We start from the raw sequence: 21820 nt of genomic DNA on the forward strand, positions 1-21820 counted from the left end.
TAAGTTATTGATTTATGTTATTGTTTGCCTATGTGTGAGTTGACATTTGAGACTCTTTAAAGTATTGCTCTTGTTTTGATAGGCCACTTAAAGGTGACTTATGCTTGAAGATTTTTCCACAAGAACCAATTGATAATTAAGGGGTCATTAAAAAAAGTTATCCTAAGCTATATCTTACAGTTCTAAGTATTAAAGTATTCAGTTCCATTGACTCGAGGTTGTTAGACTAGCATAAAAACACATCATTTAAAGGAAGTTTTTTGTATGAATAAAACAAAGCTATCTTGAAGATTAATTATTTTCTGAACATTTGGGCTTGGTGGCAGATTGGTGAGAAATATGAGATAGCTGTTGGTAGAGACAGAAACATTAGACTTGTTTGAATGTATTTAAAAAACTCGTTCTTTGTATAGTTTAGCTTTTTATCAAGAATATCTTTCTTTTTAAGCAGACCCTAAGAAATAACCAATTTAAGTCATAGAAACTACTTCAAAGCATATCTCAAATAGGTATGATTCAAAGTATCCAATTTGTTATTGCAACATAGTAGTATGAAATTTGTGAAGGTCCACATTAATATGCTGTAGATTCTTAAAAAAATCTTAAAAGTTATTTTATATATAATTTTATAAACATAGGTCCAAACTGTTTAACTCCATGGAAATCTCAAGAGGCAGAAGTAGCAGATCTCCCCAGTAAGGTGCTGCTTCATTATACTCCAAAGGTATGAAACAATACATAATTTCTCTTTTATGACACTGTGCAGTAGTTTCAGAGTATATTCCAGAAGGTTGAGTTTTTTTGCTTTGCTATTGCTTGTTGTGGGAAGATAAGGAGCAGTGAGAGGTTTCGTAAACTCTAGTCTTGTGCAGAGATAATACATTTTTTTGCTCTTATTTGGCAAAAGGACAGAATAGTCTGGTACAATTGTCAGTGTTAAATCTAAGATAACATATGTGATGTTCCAGGGATTCCAGGTAGTTTCCAGAAACACGTTATCCATCATTCAGAGTCCTCATCTGTTCAAGGACCTGGCACTTGTTTCCGAAATGGTATTTTTGTCTTTTTAATTTGTTCAACAGGCCTGCAGAAACCCAATTTGTCTTGACTTGTCTACAAATCTTTTACATGGAAGACTAACTGGAAACAAAGTGGTAAACTGGGACATCAAGGTAAATGCATACTGAAGAAGCAGAACTTGATGTAAAAATCATAGTGGTTGTAGATTTTCACTTCTGAAATGATGAAAGTTATTGTCATAATGCAAATGACATTTAGATACAATGTGCTTTTGTTATGAGAATTAATGGGTCAGTGCTGCGGCTGGAATAGCACTACATTACATGTACAGGAAATTTACTGTAAGGGCTACTGCTCTTAATTTCGTAGATAACGCATTAGGATATTTTGTGGAACCTGACTGCTCTTCATAATCTGATGCATGGTATGTGTTGAAGGTATTTTATAATCTCTAGGGGATTCTTGCAGTCTTAAACCCTGTAGTAAGGTTAACACTTGTGACTTGCAGTGTTATTCATATAAAACATGTTACTGAATTGCAGACGAACTTCAGGAAACAAATATTACAAGAATTTAGCATATTTTTAAGATAAATTAATCTAGGTATCTTATTTACTTTTGCTTTGGGGTTTGGGAAATCTGATTCTTTTAAAAGCTATGCAGATTGTCTTATATTTAACTTCTGTTAGCAGTTGTAATCCCAGCACTGCTGCTATATTAGTATTGAAGCTTAAAATTTAACTTTTTCCTGACTAAACCTTGTTTCTAGTCTCCTGCTCAAAAATTCTGTTATAGCAACACCGTCCTATATTTTGATTTTGTTTTATTTTAACCATCATGTAGGGTACTTTTGTCCATCTGGTTAAATCAACTAATTTCTTAGTTTCATGCCGCAGACAGTTCAGATCTAACTTTATACTATAGAATTAAAACTCAACAGTTTTGTCAACTCAGCATTGACAACAAATTTAGTATTTGTGATTTAGACTTTCTTGGTGCTCCACTAACAGAATATTTTATTTAGGCAGGTTGCGTATCCATTAGATGACTTCTGTGTAAAATAGTGAATAATCTTCTACTTGCATGAAGGAAACCATGCCATCTTAATAAGTCCAGATATATACTTGTTAGCTTATTTGTTCTCTGATGAAGGACATGTATTAAAATAAAAAAATCAAAGTAAAATTTAGTTCTATGCATGAGGAAACTAAGTTGTTTTCAGCATCCAAGTTTGATCCAGAAGCAATGACATAGATTAGGATTTATGTGTTTTAAATTTGGATAGAGTGCATCCAATTCTGTTTTCTAGGCATAAGCTGATTATGGGCTCTTAACTTTGAGAAAAAAGAAAATCCAAAGTCTGCATGTAGAAGTTGTGTCAGCAGAATACCACATTGTTTTTATCTTGAAGAAAAATGTACAAACAAAAAAACTGCTTTTTTTTTTTAAGAACAGTGAACAATCAACTGTACTAGCAAACTAATTTGTATGTTGGAGCTACAGTGTGCATATGCTGACTTGCAGAGATTAGTTTTAAGAAAATTCACACACTAGTTGAATTTGCTGTGATATAAGTAGTTTGAAAATACTGCAATTAGTTCTCTTCATCTAGTAGTGGAAAGAGGGATGAGTGAGGAGTGTTAGTATCTCTAGTTTTGAGAGAAAAATGTATTGCCAACAAAATGTATTGGGGTTTAGCGCTCTCTTGAGAAGCACTAGAATGAGGAAAAAGCATAAGAGCTGATCAGGAGCTCAGGAGGAAGAGATATGTACAGCCTAGAGGGAACTACAGCTATTGCTGTCTTGCATTTCAGACAAGTACTGTTCTTCAACTTGAAGTTGATTTCTGTTTCCAAAAGCTGTAGGTCTGTAGTGCCTCTTGTTTTGCTTAACATGGAAATCTTCATCCATGAGGTAAATTTTGCAGATTTTAAGAAGTTTATTAATTTAACTGTTCAGTTGTATTAAATTCACCTTGGAGCAAAGTAACAATTGAAAAAAGTAGAAAACGATGGAAAAGAAAGTAATGATTTTCTCCACATAAATTCCCTTGTATTTGGAGTTAATTTCTGTAGTTTAGTGGATTTTATTTATGATGATGTTTCCTCCTTTTTATTTTGATTTAGGATATGATCAACTGTATTGGTGGAGTAAATGTCCTGTTTCCATTGCTGGAGCAAATCAGTTTTCTTGGTGGACAGATGCCTGAGAAGTCTGAAGGGGATACTCTACCTCCAGAACTAGTTACCCCTGTAGAGGGAGACTGGGTGGTATTGTCATCCACAAAGGCATCAGGTAGGAAAGTACAGACAAACTGAAAGAATTTTTAAGCTTGATTTTTAAGTCTCTGTGAATGACAGAAAACAATTTTATTACTTGCTGGCTTTTCTGAAGTGCTTATATAAAGCTGAAAGACTCTTAACTGTTCCTGGATACGTGATGTGGATACTAAATACCAGAAGTTTAGCACGATGTAAAATTAACTTACGTACTTCAAATATGGCTGTATTTGCTAGCATTTTTTCTTTGTGATTTAGTATTTTACCAGTGTAGAAATATGCCGTTTTAAAATTTCTCTTCTGAAAAGGTTTTTTTTCCTGATCATTCTGAAAAATTGTTTGATACAAAGCCTACTGTCAGGCAGCCACACAAAGACTTTGCAGCATCAGAACAGTACAGTTTAGCCATTATCCAGACTTATTTTCTTAGAACAATGTTCAGACTCCTACCTCTTTTACACGCAGTCAGATTTTAGTATTGACATTGAAAGGAAGCTTTAAGAATTTATTTTTAAAAATTATGCTAGCATTGAGAATGAGTTTTGATTTTAACAGAAACCAGTGGGAAATCAGACCTTGCAAGAGTTTTGTTTGTTTCAAATATGAAATGGGGAAGTAAAGTAAAAAACATATCTTTTTCTCTGTCACTTCTTTTGTTTTTTTTTTTTGTCTCACAACCAAGAAGTGTCAGATTGCATCTGAGGGAAAATAGCTGCAGCATATGTAAGAGACTGTAACTGGAAGAGAACTTTGTAGCTTACAGCCAGATGGATGAGGCAGCTGAAGTCAGTAATGGGGTTGCTCTGTTCTGGAGAGGCATGGAATGACTATGACTCTGTACTGGAAAAGTCTGAAGGCAGCCTACAGCTGGGGAATAAACAGAAGAGAAGCTGAGAGTTTAGGAAATGGCAAGGAATATGAGCACTTGATTTTACCCCACTCTAATTTTATGCAGTGATCCAACAGTAGACTTTTGCTACTGTTATCTTGCAGAAGCACGCCTGGAGAAGAACATAATTGCAACTTTCATCTTGGTGATCAAACACTTTATTCAGAGACATCATGTTAACCAAGAGAATCTCATTCACTCCCATGGAGTTGCCACCCTAGGAGCCTTGTTACAGAAGGTGAGAAAATTTGAGAAACATCTTTAAATAATGAGTGTTATGGGTGAGGTTCTGATTACTTTGAAACATTCTTAATTTGGCCAAGATGTGAGGGTCTTGAAAAGTCTGCTTAGTACGTGCTTTTTTCCTCTCATTTCTGAAAACCAAAAGGTGCGAGAAGTTGGTCTTGAGCCTGCCAAGTGAAACAATGTGTTTTATCTTTCTTATGTTCTAGGTTTTTTTAATCAATACAGTATAGATTTTATTGTATGATTATTCAATTTTGTATTTCTTATAGTGCTTTAATGGATGCAGAAGTTGCTGTGGAAGATACAACAATCTCAAAAATCGTTTTAAAAAATGAAGTTTATTACAATAGACAGTATTTAGAATGCTAACACCTGTTGTTATTTTGAAAGGTGCCAAACAACTTAATGGATGTGAATGTACTAATGGCCATACAGTTGCTGATAGAACAAGTCTCAGTAGAAAAGAACATGCAGCTTTTGCAACAGATGTACCAACACTTACTCTTTGACTTCAGTATCTGGAACAGTGGGGACTTCCCCTTCAGAATTGGTGAGCTTTTGGACTTGGGTGACAATGCAAGGATGCAATAATCTTCATTGTTTGTAAACTTTTATCTAGGTTCTAACAGAAAACTTTATATTGTAGGGCATATACAATATCTTTCTACAATCATCAAAGACAGCAGAAGGCTCTTTAGAAAAAAATATGGTGTGCAGTTTCTTCTAGACACACTCAGGATTTATTATGGGTATGAGATTTACTACTTCCAACTCCTTATTTATTATATGTGTCTGTTGTTGTTTTTCCCATCATCCTAGTGAGAAAATGAATAAATAAAACCGCAGATTGGCTTTTAGTGGTTGATTTCATTTTCAAAATTGCATTTTTAAATTTATCTTGCTACTTTTCCTTGATGTGAGTTTTTTGTAATAGTATGGTATACAATTTATGTCTGATACTAGAAATGCTTGCAGAAGTGATTAAAGTTAAATATTGGAAGACCTGTTATCAATGATGAAATCAGGTCCTAGATCATTACCATTATGAAAAAAAGAGGACGCTGATCATTTCAAATTCCTTTATATCCTTGTATAATTTGAAATAGGACTTTCTTAGGAATTTCTAATTTTAGCTTTTAGTTTTGGTAATTTATATCTGCTAATGAATATTCTTACGACATTGAGGAAGATTGACTAGAGACTTTGCACTTTCCTTTAGAGGGTGGGAGGGGGAAACTTGAAATCCTGACGGGTGCCCGGGTTTGTACAAGTCTGAATTTCATGACTTCTGTAGACTTGGTAGGTCTCATCTACTATTGCTTATTACTACTGATTTGCCTTACTTCAGTAAAAGTTGTACCTTGCACCGTGGTATCTGGGTAGATGAAAAATGACAAAACTAGTGCAATCAAATGGCTATTAATAAGTAATGAATAACTAATAATAAGTAGTGAAAAACTTCCTTGGGTTGCTTTTCCTGTCTGTTGGTGTATAGGAGTGACTGCAAAGACAGCAATCTGGCTCCAGATGACCTGAGAACAATACAGACCTCCCTCTATGGACTGATCAAATATTTTCTGAGCAAAGGTGGAACACATGAAGAAATACAGAGCATTGTAGGATACATAGCTGCCACCAGTGATGAGGAGCAGGTATCCAATATGACATAAATTGTTACTTTAAAGTGTATATGTTTTGAGTCTGCTTCTTTATATTTAGAATCTTGTGTTGTGTGTCCTTAAGAGGGGGACACATTAAAAAAAAAAAAAAAGACTACCCCAAGCAAAGTGTTATTGGATACGTGGTTCCATTTAGATGTAGCTGAGGCAGGTTATAGCAGCACACTGGAAACTCAATTAGGTGCTCTGCAGGTGGCCATATTTTTACTGGTTTGGTTTTGGGGTTTTTTCCCCTCTAAACAGGGCAGAAAGCACATGAAGCGTAATACATTAGAGACGTTCTTGTGGTTTACAAAAACAAGTGAAATGGACTTAATGGATCAGAAGTTGTTAATGATATAGTTTCTGTTTTGATAGACATCAGCAGAACTTGAACTTTCTGTGTAGCTCTCATGTTACAGAGAAAGTATATATAAAAAAATCTAATTTTAAATGCAGTGATATTAAGCAGACAAAATGTCTGCTTATAACAAGCAAAAGGTAGAATTTAAAAGTCAATAAAATTTTCCCCAAACAGGCCATGAAGTCTGAGTAAGTTGTGTATTAATTCAATTGTCTTATTTTTGTAGCTCTGTGGAATTCTGAATGTTCTGTTCAGCCTACTTCATTCCAGCCCAACCCCAGACCAGCTTTTTTTATTGCTTTTTGAACCAGGGAATGCTGATATTCTTTACGCTCTGTTATTGCATCAAAGATACTCTGACAGGCTTAGAGAACTTGTGTTCAAGGTAATGAATTGTATTGTGCATTCTTAAATTAATCAATTTTTCCAATGGTCTGACTGCAGAAATAAATGCATTTATAAAGATAGTAATCATCCAAGTTTTAATCTTTTCTTCTCTGTTCTGTTAAGTTGGATGTTATTGATTACTGCCATAGTAGCAATAGAATTAGCGATCTCTTGAAGTAAAGTATTGGGATTGGGATCTTAAAAAAACCAAAATGCTTGTTGCTTCATTTAAGTTACAAAGTAAGCCTTAAAAATGGTGGAATGGCCTATTGTATCTTTCATAATTAAATCTGAGATCTGGATGTTCACTTGGGTTTGCTTTGCATTTGTGTGTACTTTTTCTTGCAGATTCTGGAAGAGATGCTGAAATGTACTAAGGTTTATGAACGTAGTAAGCACCGTATGAGACTCAGAGAAATAGGATACTCTGGACTGGGCCTCCTCCTCAATGAGTCAACAGTTACTGTTTCTCTTATTAAAAATCTTCTTAACCAAGTTCTGTACGCAGGTAATGGTCAAGTGTTGTGTCTGCCATCAGTTGACTATTCTTGCTCAGAGGCAAACATACATGGTTTTTTTGTTCAGGAAAACCAGAGCTATTGTCTTACAGAGCTGTTCTATTCCAAAATTCCATTAGTCTCAGATAATGTTTTCTTAGTTCCCTGAAGTCTGCTACTCTTGGATGTAGAGGTGACCTCCACAACAATTTTTCATATTTAGCTCTTACATTCTCTTGCATGAAATCACTTGTTTTTTCTTTCTCTTGTACAGATCCTGCTGTGAATTACAGAGATGTCATAGCTGTAGTGCATCTGGCTCATAGATCAGATGTAAATGTGAGAGTGGTTATCTGTAGAAAGGTTAGTTGTCATACTTAAAATTGGAATGCTATCTTTTAAGCCCATAAGCTGTACAGTATGATATCTTAATTATTTATCTGAGACACAGTGGTGGTATTTGTTGCTACTGCTTGCTTTAGCAATGATTTATATTAACATTGAAGCCCATCTGTCTCTTAATGCTGTATTCAAGTTGTTTTAAAAATCAAAATAAAAAGCAAAGCCTCTATCATGATTCACAAATAGCTTGTATTTTCTACAGATCAGAGATAGTAGACTCATTGAGTTACTGAGTTTTCACAAAGGAGGCTTAAGACCATGATCAAAGTTTTGTTTGTGTTCTTAATAGGTTATTTTGTTGGAGCATATTATGACTTAAAAGAGTACTTGTGGACACACAGAGGAGATAGGGAAGAAGCATGTGACTTTTTCCTAAATTGACCTCCCTCTGGCTAGTATCACTGGAATTAGCAATACTGAATGTAGCTGTAAGAAATTATATCGTCTATTCAAGTTTCTCAAAGTGAAAGACATGAAACATTAGTGTACACTGTTATTAAGCTATTAATATTGCAGCTTTCTTAAATAGATAAAAATTAATAGATTCTTATAAAGCATATTTTATAGTCTAGATTTACTTTTTTTGTAGGCTGATGGCTAAATAGGTTTATTTGTTGTGAAGAAGTAGCCTTTGTAGGAATTGTTGTAGAAGAATGGCTGAAATCTGAGGACTTACCAATATGCTTTGATAGCTTCTTTTTTCCCCTACCACTGAACTTTTTTTTTCTCTTTGTTTTCACAAATGTATATACCTAACAATAAAAATAATTTTGTTTCATGTTTGCTTATTTTTAACAGATTGGGGCTCTTTTACAAGGTTTTAAAGAAAAAAAAAAGGAAAAAGAGTCATAAGATTACAAAAATGTCTAATTGAAAAGCTAGAATGAATGCACTTACAAGCTAAAATTAATGTGTAGGTATGGGATCTTTTTTCCTCCCCATAGGTTTTGCACCTTTTGCATTCCCAATTGGAGGCAGCACAACAGATTTCTCAGCAGCTGGGCTGGCAGGACACTTTGATTAGACTATTCCTGAAAGAAAACTCAGAGGTCCGAATTGGCTTTGAAGGGAACAGGGCTGATTCCTCAAGGGAAGAGGAAAAAAAGCCTCCTGCTGAAGAGCTTCAGAAACATGAACCTGATGAAACAGAGGGAGACAAAACTGGCAGCTTTTCATCTGTTAATGGTCTGTTTGATCAGTGGAGTTTAGAAGACAACAAATCCCTGTATGTCCCTGCTCATTTCTCTGTTATGCCACTGGAAGATGCATCCACAGCAGAGATGTCTTTTAGGTCAGAGGACCGAGAAGAATTGTGGCACAGTAATCCTTCACATTTGAGTTTAGATCTGTCCAGTGTTGACTCTTATGAATTGGGTGATCTTTCAAATCGGATGACAGACAGTCAGCCCAGCACACCATCACCTATAGAGGACACAAAACCATTCTCTGGGCAGCCTGACAGAGAACTGGGTGCCATAAATGATGTGGGCTTCACAGCTGATCTTTCTGTATTTGAAAACCAAGGAGTAAGTAACTCACTCCCTATGTGGTTAATTTCTCTGAATGTCTGCAGTTCCTTTTCATTTTTTAATCATCTCCCTGATGGATAATTATTGTCCTGTTTTTTTTTTTTTACCCCTTCCCATCTTCCAACGGAAAAGCAAACAGTATAACTCTTTTACAGTGAGCAGGAGTATTTCCTTTTGTAATGTGTTGTCTTTTTGGTTATTTAGTTGGAATAGCTTTGTTTAAAAACATTAAACCACCCACCAAATGACAAACAAACAAAAACCCTACAAACTCCCTGCCTCCCTTCTGTATTACCAGATTTTTTAGATACCATCCAGAGGAGTCATGGCGCAGACTTACTGTGAAAAAAATAAGGTTAGATGAAGATCATATTGAAGTAGCGATACAGAAGTCAGTATGTATTACAACATACAAGCTGGTCCCAGTCTCATACATTTGCATTTTCATGTATTCAGCAATCAGACTTCAGACTGCAGAGTTTTCAAAAATGCTGAAATATGCAAGCATAGGGACTGCAATGGATGAGAAACATTTTGAAGGTTTTCTAGGCTGTAAATATTTCTCTTCTTTTGTAGGGAGGTGATAATGAACTTGTGCAGTTACTTACAGACATCCTACTATGTGTAATGTGGAAAGGGATTGAAAAATCTGATGATGATGCTTGGATTGAGAGAGGACAGGTGTTTTCTGCGCTTACCAAACTGGGGACATCTAATGAGTTGCTGTGGCCATCTGATGAAATAAAACTCAAGTGAGTGTATGGTTCAAGGATGGGGGGTTCTTTCGTTTTGAGGAAAACCAGAAAAAAGGGGCATGAGAGAAGCTGGGAAGGGATGGGCGTTTCCCAACAAGATGTACTTTTCTTTGCCCTTTCTTCACGTACTGCCAGAAGTATATTCCGCTACCTATTTAGTAGTTCATGTGGCTACAGGGCTTTGAAACTGGTTCATGAGCTTCTAAAAATCTTGTTTCTCATTGGCTTATTGAGAAGACAACAGTTATGTCACTGCAGACTGAGAGATTCAATTAAATACTTAATTGGATTTTTTTTTCAAAGACACTTACACCTAGAACATGTGATAATTACTTTGGGGTTTTGTTTTGTATGCAGCTTATTGGAGAAGATGTTAGAATGGTCAGTCACTGAGAACAGAGATTCAAAAGCTCTCCCTGCGCATGCTGAAAATGCCTTCAAACTCTTGCTGATCGTACAAGATTTCCTGCAGGCAGAAGGACTAGTTAATTCTAGTTTATGGACAGAAAAGGTACAGTAACTGCAGAATGGAGGTACTGTATGTAGGCTGAAATAGTAATGAGAAAGTCATCAGCGTGGATACTGCCATCCGTTCTAGGTATGTGTTTTTAAACTATAGATGTTACAGAGTGAGGGTTCATAGTGGATCAGATTAGATTGCCCCTTAATGAGCAAAAAAGTGTGAATGCTTACTGCAGGGAATATAGTTAATTTTGCAAATTAAATAGGTTTGTAGGTAGTACACTTTATTGAAATTCCAGATGTCTTCAACTGGAGAAATATTTAGAAAATGTAGGAGTTAATGAAACCATGTCACTTGCAGCCTAAGCAGATTTTTCACTGTTCATCAGCATGTGTGACTCATTCTGTGTATCCTGAATAAAAGATCATTCAAAACTCTGCTCTCAGTTGCAAGTGAGAAATGTCACTTGTAGATTTTGGTGCATATTGGAGTTTAAATGTGATTTTGTGCATATATATACCAATAGCTCAATTTGATATATCACAGAAACATGAGATATGAGGAAGCAAATGACTAACAAAGTCAATAAGAAGTCAGGTAAAGAAGCTTACTGTTATCTGTCTGTTTCTTCTGCCATCCTGACTTATATGTTGAGACAAATTACAGTCGTCTACAACATTTATCGTTTCTGGCAGTGATCCTCCTTCCTTTAAGGTCTGAGCTGCCATTGCTTTTCCATTTTCCAAGGCTAAAGAGAAGAGGTATTATATGGAAGCTGTCATTAGAACTCCATAAATCTTTAAAAAAATACTTTTAAATCTACTTTTATGGGGTGAAAAAGTGTGGTGTTAAGAGCTGTAAAGACAGTAGTTCCTAAGCTGTTCTCCAAAATGCCTGCTTATAAGTACACAGCTTAATCTTAAAGCTTTTAATTGTTTTTTAAGAAGTTTTCTCCTGGGAAAAAGTTTTACTTCTGTTGTGATATAGCTTTGTGAAATCTAATTAGAAATGAGATCTGAACTTTAGAGCAAGAAGAGTTGTATTTATTTCCACTCCTGAATTGAAAATAACAGTACTCTCAGAAGTACGAATCTTCCGCTGTGCATGAGGAGAATTTAAAGTACTGTAATGCTCTAAGCAGGACAGTTTTTTGTTTTGCCACAGAAGTATTCTTGTGCTTCTGAGGTTTAGCAAAAGAGTGATTTTACATTTGAGTATTTTATTAGGGAGTTTATCAAGGTATATTAGTTTTGAGCAAACATGTCTGGATAGTGGAACGTGCCATTTGCCTTGTGAATACCTACTTTTCACAAGGTTTGTGTCGCTTCTAGTATTGAAGTACTGACAGCAAGAGTGACTCCTAGTTATTTTTTTAAGATGACATTTAATAGTTATTATGAGGTTTCAAGCATTTCACTAAATCAGATATTAATGAGAAAAGCCTTGTTTTCCTTCTCAAGGCACTGTGTCTGTTACCATTGCTGGTAAATTACGCTGGCATTACACTCAAAGAATTTCAAACATAAAGCAAAAAAATTAAATAAAATGCTATGTATACTGAACACAGAAATTGAAAGTTGGTATAGGATCTGTGCTATTAATGATAGGTCTTTCAATCATGGAAATCCTGCTAATGCCACCTTTAAGTTCTGTAAGGAAATGGCATTTCTTTGGAGTTAAGTTACAGGAAAAGCATAAGCATGTATACTATATTAAGGGGGGATACTTGAGTTGAGACACTGGGATAGGTTTTTTGCAGTCAGCAGTTGTTTCAAATTGCTAGTTTAATGGCAGTGTTCTGAGAATTTTCTGAATTTGAGTAAGTTAGAAGTGTGAGCATTACCTCATGTTTAGCTCTTGGGAATTATGGAGTTTGCAGCTGGAATGGCTGTTGTTAACTTTATATCATGCAAATCTTCTGTTTCTACAAAGCTCTTGGAAGAACTAGTGACTCTCATGGATAGCCTGTCAGTCTGGTACTCTACAGGCCTAGAAGCAGTCAGGCTTTCACAGGTGCAAGTTCAGTTGCTTCTTGGATTCATCGCACAAGATAATTTACAGGTTTGTTGCAAATTCCTGCAAATGGTACTGTTTGAAGTGCATGTTTCATGTAACTGTTGTGGTTTATGGGGGGCCTGCTTATACCAGTGAGCAGACTGGTGGCAGTCTTTCATCCTTCTATAGGCAAACTGAAGATGGGACTATGTAGGCACTAGTGGCAGTAAGACAGTGATTCCAATGTGACTTTTTGTTTCTACCACAAAATGTATTTGTTAGCAGTTTCAGGTTTATATATGCTAAGTAGACTAGAACCTGGACTGTTCTGTCAAATCAATATTTGGAACAACGTTAGCAGACCTGTGTCTGGAATATGAGCCATTCGGTAAAGTCAGGATGATTAGGGTAGGCATGTGATTGTCTTAATGCAGCTGTGTGACTTGGGAGTTGTAGCTGACTTGGGTTTGGTCATCACAGGATGAATAAGTGATCAATGCCCATATTTGATGCATTTGCTTTCAGACTACCTGGGATGCAGCCGCAATATGTATATACTCCTGTGCTAAAAAGAGGTGCTCAAAATTACTGTTTTGAGGACTGTGTTCATTTTTTGTTGTAGGTCTGTGCTATGGCAGCAGCCAAACTAAACACCCTCCTTCAGACCAAAGTAATTGAGAGCCAGCCTGAAGCATGCTACCTCTTGGGGAAGCTGGAGGGCATTTTGAGTAGATCAATTGCAGAGAAGACAGAAACTTACTCATTTTTGATTCCTCTTGTTCGGACATTGGTATCCAAGATTTATGACCTTCTCTTCATGAACTTGCATCTCCCTTCATTGCCGCCTACCAATGGCAGCCCATCTTTCTTTGAGGACTTTCAGGAATATTGCGGTTCTGATGAGTGGCAAGTTTATATTGACAAATACGTAAGTAGCAAATCCTTTCTATGTCATTTTCCCTTTCTTTTTAGCTGTAAAAGCAGAGGGACTCATTCAGAAATCATATTGTGCCTTTTGTTTTGCTGGAACCAGATTATTCCAAATATGAAGCAGTATGAAGAGAATTCATTCAGACATGATCATGAGCAGATGGCACTTTATTGGAAAGATTGTTATGAAGCATTTATGGTGAACATGCACAAGCGAGACCGGGAGAGAGGAGAAAGTAAGCTTAAATTTCAGGTAAGGTCTTGAGTGAGTACAAGTTCATCTTGGAAAAACTATCTGAGCGGTTGGCTTTTAAAAGGTGGAGGGAGATACTGAATTCCAGGGTGATCGAAGTCACGTGATTGCAGGCAGGTTGATTGTTTTAAGATTTTGAGCAGTGTGACTATATACACTTGTAGGATACACTTTTTCATTCTGTTCTTTCTATTTAAGAGTCCTCTTTGTTAGCAGAGTTATTTCAGGACAAGTAGGTTGTGCTCAGCTATAAGCTGCATCATCTTTTATTCTGGTGTATTTTTTGAATTACTGAAATTTCTCCATTATGAGATGAGTCAGTGTGATTTGTTTTCCTTTTATTTATTTTTAAAATGTATTTAACCCTAGTTGAATACGATTAAAACAATGAATGATTCCTATTTAATGTGTGGGGAAAAATTGTTTCTGAACTGAACTTCTGGTTTAAGGTCCAGACTCGGTTTAAGGTCCACACTTGGTTTAAGGTCCAGACTCGGTTTAAGCATTAGAATTAACTGATGATTACAGCAAATGTCAAAGCTAAGTTACATTTCTCTTATTTTCCCTTTGTCCTCTTTATAAGGATCCTTGTAGTAAGTCTTTTTATTCAAGTAGCTAAAGGAAGAATACAATATGAATCATATTGTAGAATACTAGAAATGAAAGGAAAATCCTGACTGTTATAATAGTATTTTCAATACTGACCCCTTTTCTGATGATGGAAGAATAGCTGTCATGTGGTGTCAGTATTGATAACGCTCTCTTTACATTTTTAAGTTGAAGTTTGGCATTGTTTCTTCCAGTATGAAACTTTTTAAAAACTTCTGTCATAAACATTACTTTAAATTTTCAGAAGTTATTATTGCTTAAGTATTTTGTCCCTTCTTTATGGAAATTCTTGCAAGCCACAAAACTATGTTTTCAAAGATCTGAGTTATTTCAGTGCTAGATTTATTTTTAATGGTCTTTCAGGAACATTTTGTGGAACCATTCAGCAGGAAGGCTCGACAGGAAAATCTGCGATACAACAGTATGCTAAAGCAACTTAATAATCAACACATAGCTACTCAGAGACAGTGGAGAGCAGCTCAACTTTACTTGCATTCTGAACGTGGTCCTTGGTCTGAAATGTAAGAGTGAAGTTCTTAAATCAAACCACAGAGGATGCTTAAAAGGAATTTACTTACATGAGTAATTTACTTTTTCACATGGTTAGAAACTTGTCAAATTAACCCTGATAACCATTCTTCAGATGTGAAGTTAATATTGGATGCATCTTTTTATAATGTTTTCTGCATTTACTTATCAGAATGTAAAATTTGGAGTATAATTCTGAGCTGGTTACCCAAGTACTAGATTTTCTTGCCGAGTGACAAATTGAAAGTAGTTATCAATGAGGTGATTGCAAAAACATTGTGAGAGATCCTATGAATGGGTGTGTCTGGGAAAGAGAGAACAGACTTGTTAATAAAGACTTTAAGATTTTACACATGATGGTAATTTCAGTTTTAAAGAATGTATTTTGTTTGTCTCAGTTTTTGGGGAAGTTCTTGTTAAAGATTTATTTCTTTAAGTTTTGTAGTTGTCACTAACTGAAAGTGTAAACAATTTGATGTATTTCTGTAAAAAGTAAATATTGTTTACAGAGTGCTTAGGATGATCAGCACTGCAATACAAAATATAACATGAAAATGCAGTTAATTGCTTTTACTGTTTACAAGTGGATGACCAGTATTTTTTAAAATATGTACTCTTTTGTAATTAGTTCATTCTTATAAGTCTTTGCTTCCTTTTAGCTGTTTTTATGAATAGTCTTGTTTTTCTTAGGAAACAGCAGCCTATTCACTGGAAACTTTCAAATGTGGAAAACTTTTCACGTATGAGACTAAAACTAGTGCAGAATAACAACTTCAACTCTCATCAAGATGCAAGTGACCTGAGAGATAATTTAGGTAAAGCTGTATTTGATATTTCACTTGAGATTCTCTGGTCTTTACTGAAGAAAGATACACACTTCACTACTTGTGTTTAGGAATTAGTGTATGGTAAACACTTAAATATTAATTTTTAATTTTTTTTTTTCATGATTTCCTCTGTAGTAAAATGTGTAACGTGAGTGATCCTTTGACCCAAAACAACGTCTGTCTACAGAGTCGAAGTGTTCATTGGAACATGTAATTTTTGGGGAGGAAAGATGGGGGTGTTAAAGAAATGCTCTGCTTTTCAATGAGCAGCCACATGGCATTCTTGAGTAAAATTACTTTTTCACTAAAAGGGAACAATGAGGTCAGAGTAAATAGGCAGTTTTTAGTTACAAGCTTAGAGCTTATGATTGCAATGTGTAGATGTGCTTTGTTTCAGAAATGTGCCACACAGTTGAGTTAGTGGTATAGCTATGTAAGTTAGGTATGTTGGATATCAATACTCAAACTAAAAAATAACCTTCTTGCAAACCCAACCATTCTATGATTTTATGCAAAAAAAACCAAGTGCAGTGTATTTCCATGAAATTTGTATGCTTTAACAGTGTCTGGCAGAACACTGCAAAATAATTTATTGGAAATATCCACATCAGAATTCACTTGAAAATTTTCTAATGTATTTATGTCTTCCCTTTATACTGTGACAATGTAACATATATTTCAATGTAATTAGAAGGTTATTTTTAGTGTTCTGCTTACCTCCAAAAGTATTTAAGAGGTCTGGTTGCTTTTTACGCAGTTAAAATCAAAATTCAATAGTAGAAGATACACTCACTAGTTTAGTTTTCCAAAACTTTTGTAGCAAAAAAATTCTCTGAAGTGTCTGTTTGATAGGTGTGCACCAGATGCAGCCCTCCAGTGGGTCTTTGCTTCTGGAGGTGGTGAAGCAGGTGAAAGTGAGTGACTTGGAAGACGATATTCTTGAACTACCAGAAGATGACATAGTAGCCAGTTCCAATTTGTAAGTACGGTGGAACAGAACATTGGAAATTTGTTTCTGTGCTAGGAATAAGGAATAATAAACAACTTTGGGAGTTGATTAGCATGTAATTAGTTTAGTTGATTATCTGACCATAAGAATTCTGTCCAGGGCTTTGTAGTTTGAACAGCAGAAATGTTGCTGATGGATGTATCATTGTCAACAATGAGACATAAAGAGCCTCAGGGAAAAGACTGCAGAGCAGTCTTTTGTGAGGGTCTGTTAGTGATTGACTGCTCGCAGTTGGTTTGAAGCTGAAGCTACAGAGTTGTTGAGGCTTTTTTTAGTATGTACATTGGCTGTAATTCTGAAACAGAGGTCTGCTCTGTAAGGGCATAGAAGAGACTGGAACTGGCTCTTGTCCGTAGATGCCAGGGCCTTTCCCTATACCCTCAGCTGTGTTCCATGGATGTTTGCTTGGTTGATACGAATCTGCTAGAGAATCCACTATGTTTAAGAGCGTTCAAGAGAGAAGGCCTCCTCTTCAAGGAGAGAGGAGGGATTGAGTAGGGCAGGGGGAGATAGCAAATGCTTCACTCTAGTAACGGAACATGTTGAAGTCCAGTAGAGGTCTGGCACTTATTTGAGATACGTTAACGCATTTTCTTGTACCTTAAAGGTTATTAAATGCTTGCTTGTAATGTGTGATATCTATAGACTTCTGAAGATCATTTTAGCCACATGAACCAGGACTTGTCTCTGCTCTGGGCCAGAGAATTTAAGCACCTAGCAATTAAATAAGAAAGGGAAGTGCAGCCTCATGTTTTTCTACTTCAAGAGAGGTCAACTCCTTGATGCTCAAAACTTAAATATCAAGCCTGAAAAACAATGTTACAACATGGTGTTTGATAGTCTAGTCTGAAGCATCCAAGACTGCTGGTGGAAATAGCTTTATAATAATTTATGTTGTACTTCTTATGCCATTCAAATTAGATATTTTTTTTAACTGTACTCATAGCAAGTACCTAAGCAACTGTATAATCTATGCAACTCTGTAACACTTAGTGGTATTTTTGTAGGGATGAGAAGGACGAGCAAAGTCAGAAAGAAAAGCTGGTATTGTCTGAAGACTGTGAACTCATTACAGTAATTGATGTGATACCTGGCAGGCTGGAGATCACTACCCAGCACGTCTATTTCTTTGATAGTAGCACTGAAAAAGAGGAAGGTGAGCATGATCAGTATCTCTCTACTCTGTGCTGGTTTTAGTGGGCTAAAACTTTTTAAGTTTGCATTTTTGAGTGTCAAACTAATTGTGAAGCAACAAGTTGTGGATCTGTACCAAAATTAATGTTGTACTTTGTGGTCAGTATCTGGCTGATGCCTTCAAAATCAAGGATCTGGAACTCTGCTTACTGAACTGATTAATTGATACATTATTCTTAGTATTTATTTAAAAAAAAAAAACTTAGACACCTACATTTCTCCCTGACAAATGATGTTTCACTAATACATTGATTAAAAAGTAGTGGTAAGAAATGATTAAAAAACTAAAAATATGTAAGCAATAATAATTAATTTAGTGAACTTTAATAGAATCTAGACATTTGAGTATGAAAACAGTGAACTGAAAAGCTTGACCAATAATGGCAAAATTATTAAAAACAGTGTGTTAAGAAGTTGGCCTTTTAAGAACTCTAAACAGTAAAGCTTCTGTTTGAGCCTAAGAAAGCAAAGGAGTTTGGTTCATAGTTCTTGTCAACAGAATATATTTATAGCGTGTCTTTGATCAGAAAGCAAACTCAGATTCTACAGACCATCAGATACTCCCTATTACCACTTTCTTTCAGAAAAACAATAGCTGAAGTTTATTTTCCTAGGAAAGTGGTTAATCAAACCACTTAGAAAATTGGCCTTTTCTAGGAATAACTGTGGAGTGATAGGAAATAATGCTGCATTAGTATCTATATGAAAATTTTGTCTACTCCAAGTCAATAATCAAAGTGCTTTTCCTAGGGGTAGGTTTTGATTTCAAGTGGCACCTTTCTGAAATTCGAGAGATACATTTGCGTCGGTACAACCTGAGGAGGTCAGCTTTGGAGATCTTCCTTACAGATCAAACCAACTATTTCCTTAACTTCAATAAGGAGGTATGGGTTTCCCAAATTTCCTTGACTTAAACTTGACCCTTTTGCTAATTATATTAGACACAATCAGTGAACTTATTTGAGTCTGATGTCTTGGATAATACTGTAACACTAGTAGTAAACGATGGGCTAGATATAGTCATTATGGGAAACTAGGCAGAATTCTGTGAAAACCTCTATGTGGCATCTAGAAACTGATTAGAAAATGGATAAACTAAGGTTGTTCTTTCTCCTCTCTCTCTGTTATGATACAGAACAATTATTCAACAAAATCACTTCAGTAGTAATCTAAAAATCTTGAAGCTCACACACCTTTTAAAAATAGTGTGTGCAAATAAGATGGTTATCAGGGGGAGTCAACATGGCTTCACAAAGGAGAAATCCTGTTTGACCAACCTGATAGCCTTCTATGAGCGCATAACCGGCTGGCTAGACGAGGGGAGAGCAGCAGATGTCATCTACCTTGACTTCAGCAAGGCTTTTGACACTTTCTCCCATAAGATCCTCATCAGAAAGCTCAGGCAGTGTGGTTTGGATGAGTGGACAGTGAGGTGGATCGAGAGCTGGCTGAATGACAGAGCCCAGAGGGTTAGTGATCAACAGCTCAGAATCAAGTTGGAGGCCTGTGACCAGTGGAGTTCCACAGGGATCAGTTCTGGGGCCAGTCTTGTTCAACATCTTCATCAATGACCTGGATGAGGGAACAGTGTACCCTCAGCAAGTTCCCTGATGACACCAAACTGGGAGGACTGGCTGATTCCCCAGAAGGCTGTGCTGCCATTCAGCGGGATCTCAATTGGCTTGCGAGTTGGGCAGAGAGGAACCTCATGAGGTTCAACAAGGACAAGTGCAGAGTCCTGCATCTGGGAAGGAACAACTCCATGCACCAGTACAGGCTGGGGGTCGAACTGCTGAAGAGCAGCTCTGCAGAGAGAGACCTGGGAGTCCTGATTGATAATAAGCTAAATATGAGCCAGCAATGTGCCCTCGTGGCCAAGGCGGCCAATGGCATCCTGGGATGCATCAAGAAGAGTGCAGGCAGGAGATGGAGGGAGGTTCTGCTCCCCACATCTGCTCTGCCCTGGTGAGGCCTCATCTGGAGTCCTGTGTCCAGTTCTGGACTCCTCAGCTCAAGAGGGACAGGGAACTTCTGGAGAGAGTCCAGCGCAGGGCCACCAAGCTGATCAGAGGACTGGAGTTCATCCTTCATATGAGGAAAGGCTGTGGCATCTGGGGCTGTTTAGTCTGGAGAAGACGAGACTGAGGGGAGATCTTATTAACATTTATAAATATCTAAAGGGTGGATGTCAGGAGGCTGGAACATCCCTTTTTTCTGTTCTAGCTAGTAACAGGACAAGAGGTAATGGGATGAAGCTGGAACACAAAAAGTTCCACTTAAATATAAGAAGAAACTATTTCACTGTGACGGAGCAGTGGCACAGGCTGCCCAGAGGGGTTGTGGAGTCTCCTTCCTTGGAGATCTTCCAAGACCCGCCTGGACATGTTCATATGCGACCTGATCTAGGTGACCCTGCTTTTGCAGGGGGTTTGGGCTAGATGATCTCTAAAGGTCCCTTCCAACCCCTACCATTCTATGAATCTATGAAACTAATTACAAAGCAAAGGAGACTTTCTGTTTTACTACAATGTTGGAATTCATTGCTATTTCCGTGTTCCTTGTTTTATTATGATTAGTGACTTCCCCCATGCCTGCCCCAGATAGTGATTTTTTTTGTATGTTGAGTAAGATAAATATCAGAACTTAGGGTGAATGCTATACTAGTAGGTCAGCTTATGAATAGCTGACCTACTAGCTGACATTGTGGGGTTTTTTAATAAGTCTTCCTAATAGTTGTGTAGGAAGAAAACTGGTGTAATTTTCTTTGAACAGAAGCAGTATTTCCTAGAAGACTTCTGTGGCAAAAATGTATTCTGTGTGGCATCTACACACACAAAAAAGTCACTTCATAACATGTTGTCGTTACATCATGTAACTGAAGGATGTCACACCCATCTATATTCAAATGTTTTATGCAGCAAGAGGCAGAAATGTTTAACTGTGTTCCATTTATTTCACATTTTAATTAGCAGAGAAGTTGTTTACTTGTCAGCTTCCATCTCCAAAATAATTTTTGATTTAATGCTGTTTTTCTAACAGGTACGAAACAAAGTCTATAGTCGAATATTGTCACTGTGTTCTCCAAATGTTTCTGGGACCAGATCTCCTCAGGAACTTTTTAAAGCTTCGGGTTTGATGCAGGTATGAGACTTCAGTGTAAATGGTGTAGAACATTCCTCTGCTTGAAGGAGTCCTGGAAAGTTCTAGACTACTGATTTTTTTTTTCCCCAGTATTTAGTTCACAATTACTAACTCCTGTACTCTTAGTCTGGCTCCTGTACTTTCACAGATATATTCTTAGAATTGCTGTGATTTATATTTACAGTCAGTGTGAGGTAAGTGGATAGAACCAGGCTCTGTTGTGATTGTGACAAGTGTTCCAAGAAGGAAAGAAAACACGTAGCACACTTGCTTCTGTTTTTAGTCTGTGATCTTGAGTACATGTTTTTGAACTTCTTTCACAACATGTGCAAATAATTTTCCATGCTACCTTCTCATGATGAGACTTTCAATAAAACCCATGCAAAGTACAAAATGTGGTCTTAAGGGAATTAGTAATATTGGTATAAAAGGCAAATGACTGTATTACCTTAAACGTATAAATTTTGGATGTGGTAAATATATTTTTATCTTTCATCTCTTTATGCCACAGTTAATATTTCTTCTAAGGGAGAAAGCTTTACAAATGACTTTGAAACATGGGAAACAGACAAAAAAAAATGTTTCCTGTACGACAAAAGCTATAATGTTGTATATTTATGCAGATAAAATATTATCTGTAATAAATGTCTCCATCACATTACAGAGATATCGAGCCCTTCTGAAGACATCTCTGTCCATTTATTTAAAATATAATAGTGGAACAAAGGCACAAGGGCAATGTTACTTCAGAAATTCCTGCCCCGTTAACCAATGGGAGAACAATCTATATATAAGTTCTGACACTAGAACTCTAACGGATTTCCAAGTTCTATTCCTCTTTTTCT

The 21820-nt window shown here is 36.5% G+C and overlaps 1 protein-coding gene across 12 annotated transcripts in view; it reads left to right on the forward strand.

Annotated features, from left to right (window-relative positions):
- The window catches only part of NBEAL1 (neurobeachin like 1), a 94295-nt gene that overhangs the window by 49795 nt on the left and 22680 nt on the right, over positions 1 to 21820 (forward strand). For 11 of the 12 annotated variants that reach the window (XM_062004557.1, XM_062004554.1, XM_062004558.1 and 8 more), the window contains 22 exons: positions 639 to 724; positions 1083 to 1172; positions 3147 to 3315; positions 4293 to 4426; positions 4825 to 4984; positions 5081 to 5183; positions 5930 to 6086; positions 6683 to 6841; positions 7192 to 7351; positions 7615 to 7703; positions 8687 to 9268; positions 9848 to 10023; positions 10384 to 10537; positions 12422 to 12550; positions 13107 to 13412; positions 13518 to 13667; positions 14640 to 14797; positions 15495 to 15619; positions 16484 to 16610; positions 17648 to 17796; positions 18585 to 18718; positions 20874 to 20975. In XM_062004557.1, the coding sequence (XP_061860541.1) occupies positions 639 to 724; positions 1083 to 1172; positions 3147 to 3315; positions 4293 to 4426; positions 4825 to 4984; positions 5081 to 5183; positions 5930 to 6086; positions 6683 to 6841; positions 7192 to 7351; positions 7615 to 7703; positions 8687 to 9268; positions 9848 to 10023; positions 10384 to 10537; positions 12422 to 12550; positions 13107 to 13412; positions 13518 to 13667; positions 14640 to 14797; positions 15495 to 15619; positions 16484 to 16610; positions 17648 to 17796; positions 18585 to 18718; positions 20874 to 20975 (3599 nt within the window). The remainder of the gene's footprint in view (positions 1 to 638; positions 725 to 1082; positions 1173 to 3146; positions 3316 to 4292; positions 4427 to 4824; positions 4985 to 5080; positions 5184 to 5929; positions 6087 to 6682; positions 6842 to 7191; positions 7352 to 7614; positions 7704 to 8686; positions 9269 to 9847; positions 10024 to 10383; positions 10538 to 12421; positions 12551 to 13106; positions 13413 to 13517; positions 13668 to 14639; positions 14798 to 15494; positions 15620 to 16483; positions 16611 to 17647; positions 17797 to 18584; positions 18719 to 20873; positions 20976 to 21820) is intronic. The other variant, XM_062004564.1, reaches the window with a different exon arrangement.

This window comes from Colius striatus, chromosome 11 (assembly GCF_028858725.1).
Source record: "Colius striatus isolate bColStr4 chromosome 11, bColStr4.1.hap1, whole genome shotgun sequence".
NCBI lineage: Eukaryota > Metazoa > Chordata > Aves > Coliiformes > Coliidae > Colius > Colius striatus.